The sequence below is a fragment of the Penaeus chinensis genome, chromosome 14, assembly GCF_019202785.1.
Source record: "Penaeus chinensis breed Huanghai No. 1 chromosome 14, ASM1920278v2, whole genome shotgun sequence".
Lineage (NCBI taxonomy): Eukaryota > Metazoa > Arthropoda > Malacostraca > Decapoda > Penaeidae > Penaeus > Penaeus chinensis.
Window position 1 is genome coordinate 1,260,627 of NC_061832.1, and position 2,500 is coordinate 1,263,126.

At 49.0% G+C, this 2,500-nt stretch overlaps 2 protein-coding genes across 5 annotated transcripts in view; one reads left to right on the forward strand and one right to left on the reverse strand.

The window, feature by feature from the left end:
• LOC125032579 overlaps positions 1-894 on the reverse strand; it is a 14,376-nt gene extending 13,482 nt beyond the window's left edge. Inside the window, exon 1 of the mRNA XM_047623822.1 lies at positions 757-894. Coding sequence (XP_047479778.1) covers positions 757-788 — 32 coding nt within the window. The 5' untranslated portion in view covers positions 789-894. The remainder of the gene's footprint in view (positions 1-756) is intronic.
• Positions 857-2,500, forward strand: part of LOC125032578 (REST corepressor 2-like) — an 11,355-nt gene continuing 9,711 nt past the window's right edge. For 2 of the 4 annotated variants that reach the window (XM_047623818.1, XM_047623819.1), the window contains exon 1: positions 884-1,124. In XM_047623818.1, the coding sequence (XP_047479774.1) occupies positions 884-1,124 (241 nt within the window). Of the gene's footprint in view, positions 1,125-2,290 lie in introns of those variants that run through there. The other 2 variants (XM_047623821.1, XM_047623820.1) reach the window with 2 other exon arrangements.

A 2,500-nucleotide genomic window follows, 5' to 3' on the forward strand; every position in this document is an offset into this window, starting at 1 on the left:
TATGTTTATGTACACGAGAAAAACGAATGCCTTATGCTTACTATTGTTCATTTGCACATATAATCATTAGTGAATAATTATACATACGTTAAACATTATAAACACGACCGAGGCTCACGTCATGCAGTTTTATTTCCAATGAATGACGCGCTTTCAGCACATTGAATATTTTGTCTTTCACACCCGCGACGAACAAATAAACAAACCTGCAAGTATCCTCAAGCAAAAAGCTCCCGCACAAGACAAAGAAAGCCGGCCTTTCTGGCGCAGGAAGGAGAAAATAAGGAAATCGAGGCGGAAAAGCTCGTTCAAACTTCCCTCGCTCCTCAGAGCAGCCTCTCGGAGAAGCAAATCCATTACCCTGAATTATTCTTAAGTTGAAGGGAATGCGCGCTCTGTCATAGACTCTGACTCATTAACCGGAGGTATTTTATAGGCAACTGCTGTTCTGTGTTGGGCTGGTGACCCACAGCGCCGAAAATTGCTGCAAATTTTGATTTTAAGCCATGATGCTGGAGCGAGATTGTCTCAGTATGGGTCTACCATGGGGACCGTACGAGAAAAATTGTGTAAATATACGCAGATATTCATCACCATTTTCCTGCACGTGCGTTGATTATAGTACTTTATCTTGTAGAGTTCTTGATAAATTCCCCAGGAAAGCCCTGGAGTCGATCTGATAGCCGAAAATATCGATTTGCGAGCAGATCGAGAGCGGAGGAGCAGGCGCTACGGTACGGCCGTTTGTTTACGTACCACAGGAAGCCGAAGGCGAATGGCTGCTGCATCTCCTGCTCTCGAGGCCCCGCTCCTTCGCGCCCCCTTCTGAGGACACCGTGCCCTGCTCACACCACGCTCTCCGCCCGGAGTCCCCGAAGGCACGATGGTCACGGCCAGCAACAGGAACAACAACGAATCCAAGGACGACAAGAAATCCCGAGGCCCGAGCCCGAGCAACGGCCACAGCGACGATGCCGAGAAGGATGGAGGTAGGCCTATCTCGGCTCCTGCGGCCTCCTCTGGGCCTCCTGCCGGCGCGAGGGGGCCCTGCCTCGGGCGCGGGCGCGGGGGGAAGGGCGCCCGGGGCGGGGGCCGGGCTGAAGAGGGCTGTTCGGGGCAAAGAGGTCAGTTGAGAGGCGGCCGAGCCTGGCGCCTCGGAAGGAGCCGCGGGAGGAGGAGCGCCAGGAATTCGCCTCCTCCTGCAGGGGCGGGGGGGGGAGGGGGGAGGGGCTCGTGGGGGGCAGCGGGGCACCTGGCGAGGTTCCTGGCTGTCAAGGGCTAAGTCACCCTGGCTGATGTGGCCTTGGGGAGTGAATTTGGAATTCTTTTGGAGCGAAGTGTGGTTGGGTGCTGAAGGTGCTGAAGGTGCGTGGTGTTGAGGAGCCTCGCTTGAGTGTCACAGTGTGTCTTCAACGAAAAAAAAATACGGTAGAATATCGACAGTAAATAAGAGATGTTGCGTGAAGTTGAACGTTTCGTCAGACAAAGAACTCATCGGTTCTCTCAGATTTTTGCTTAAAATTTTGATATTTTTATCCGTCGTTTGCCGTATAATACTTGCATTGTTGAAAGTTAAAGTGTTTTGAGAAACTTACAAATGTCTCTGTGCCGAAAAAGTTAGAAGTACGCAGAATGGCCATTTCTATATCTTTGGACATTATCCAGAAACCGACAGAGATTCAGGGAAACAAACTGCATTTTCTTACTAAGGAAGGGAAACGACGTGCTTATAGTATTGTGCGCAACTGGAAGATAATAGTCTGCTTTGTTATTAAATCCACGATGGGATTCTGCACTGTGGTGAGCCACTTACCAAGTATCCCAGATAGTCAGTCTCTCGGAAATATTTGAAGGGGAGAGAAATTTACCCTACTATGTGCTGCGGCAAAATGAGGTGAAGCAGATAAAAGAGTCTAAGTTTGCAACTTAGAGAGGCTCTACCACATGTGGCATGGCTATTTGTCCCTCAGCATGATGGCCTGTTCATTGTGTCATTATTAGACAATGTTTGGCATGAATTGGTCAGAAGGGAATCCACAGTGACACGGGTTTTCCATTGGCACAGATGAATAAACCCTAACTATGTATATTCTGGTAAATTAACCCCTACCCAACGGGTCATGCCGTGAGGCGTCAGAACAAACCGCTCAATCTGTGGCATGCGGCTGTATGCTGTGGCGGCGTGCCAAAGCACTACGAGCCAGTGATCGGCTTGATGTACCGAACTCACACGCTCAAAGTCGGCGCGTTGCCATTGATCTCCAGAGTGTAGATTTTTTTTTTTTTTTTTTTTCATAGTTTTCTTCACCCATCATCAAGGAGTTAAGAGTCAGTAGAACTCCCAGAAAATGTATCATATTATTAAAAACCCTGTTTAAGCTCTCAGAAAATGTGTGTATAGGAGGTTTGTTGCCCTCTGCCAGAGCACAAAAGGAGGAGACCACAGCGTTGCCTTATGCAGTCCCATTCTGAATGGTTGCCACAAGCTCTCCCAAGTTTT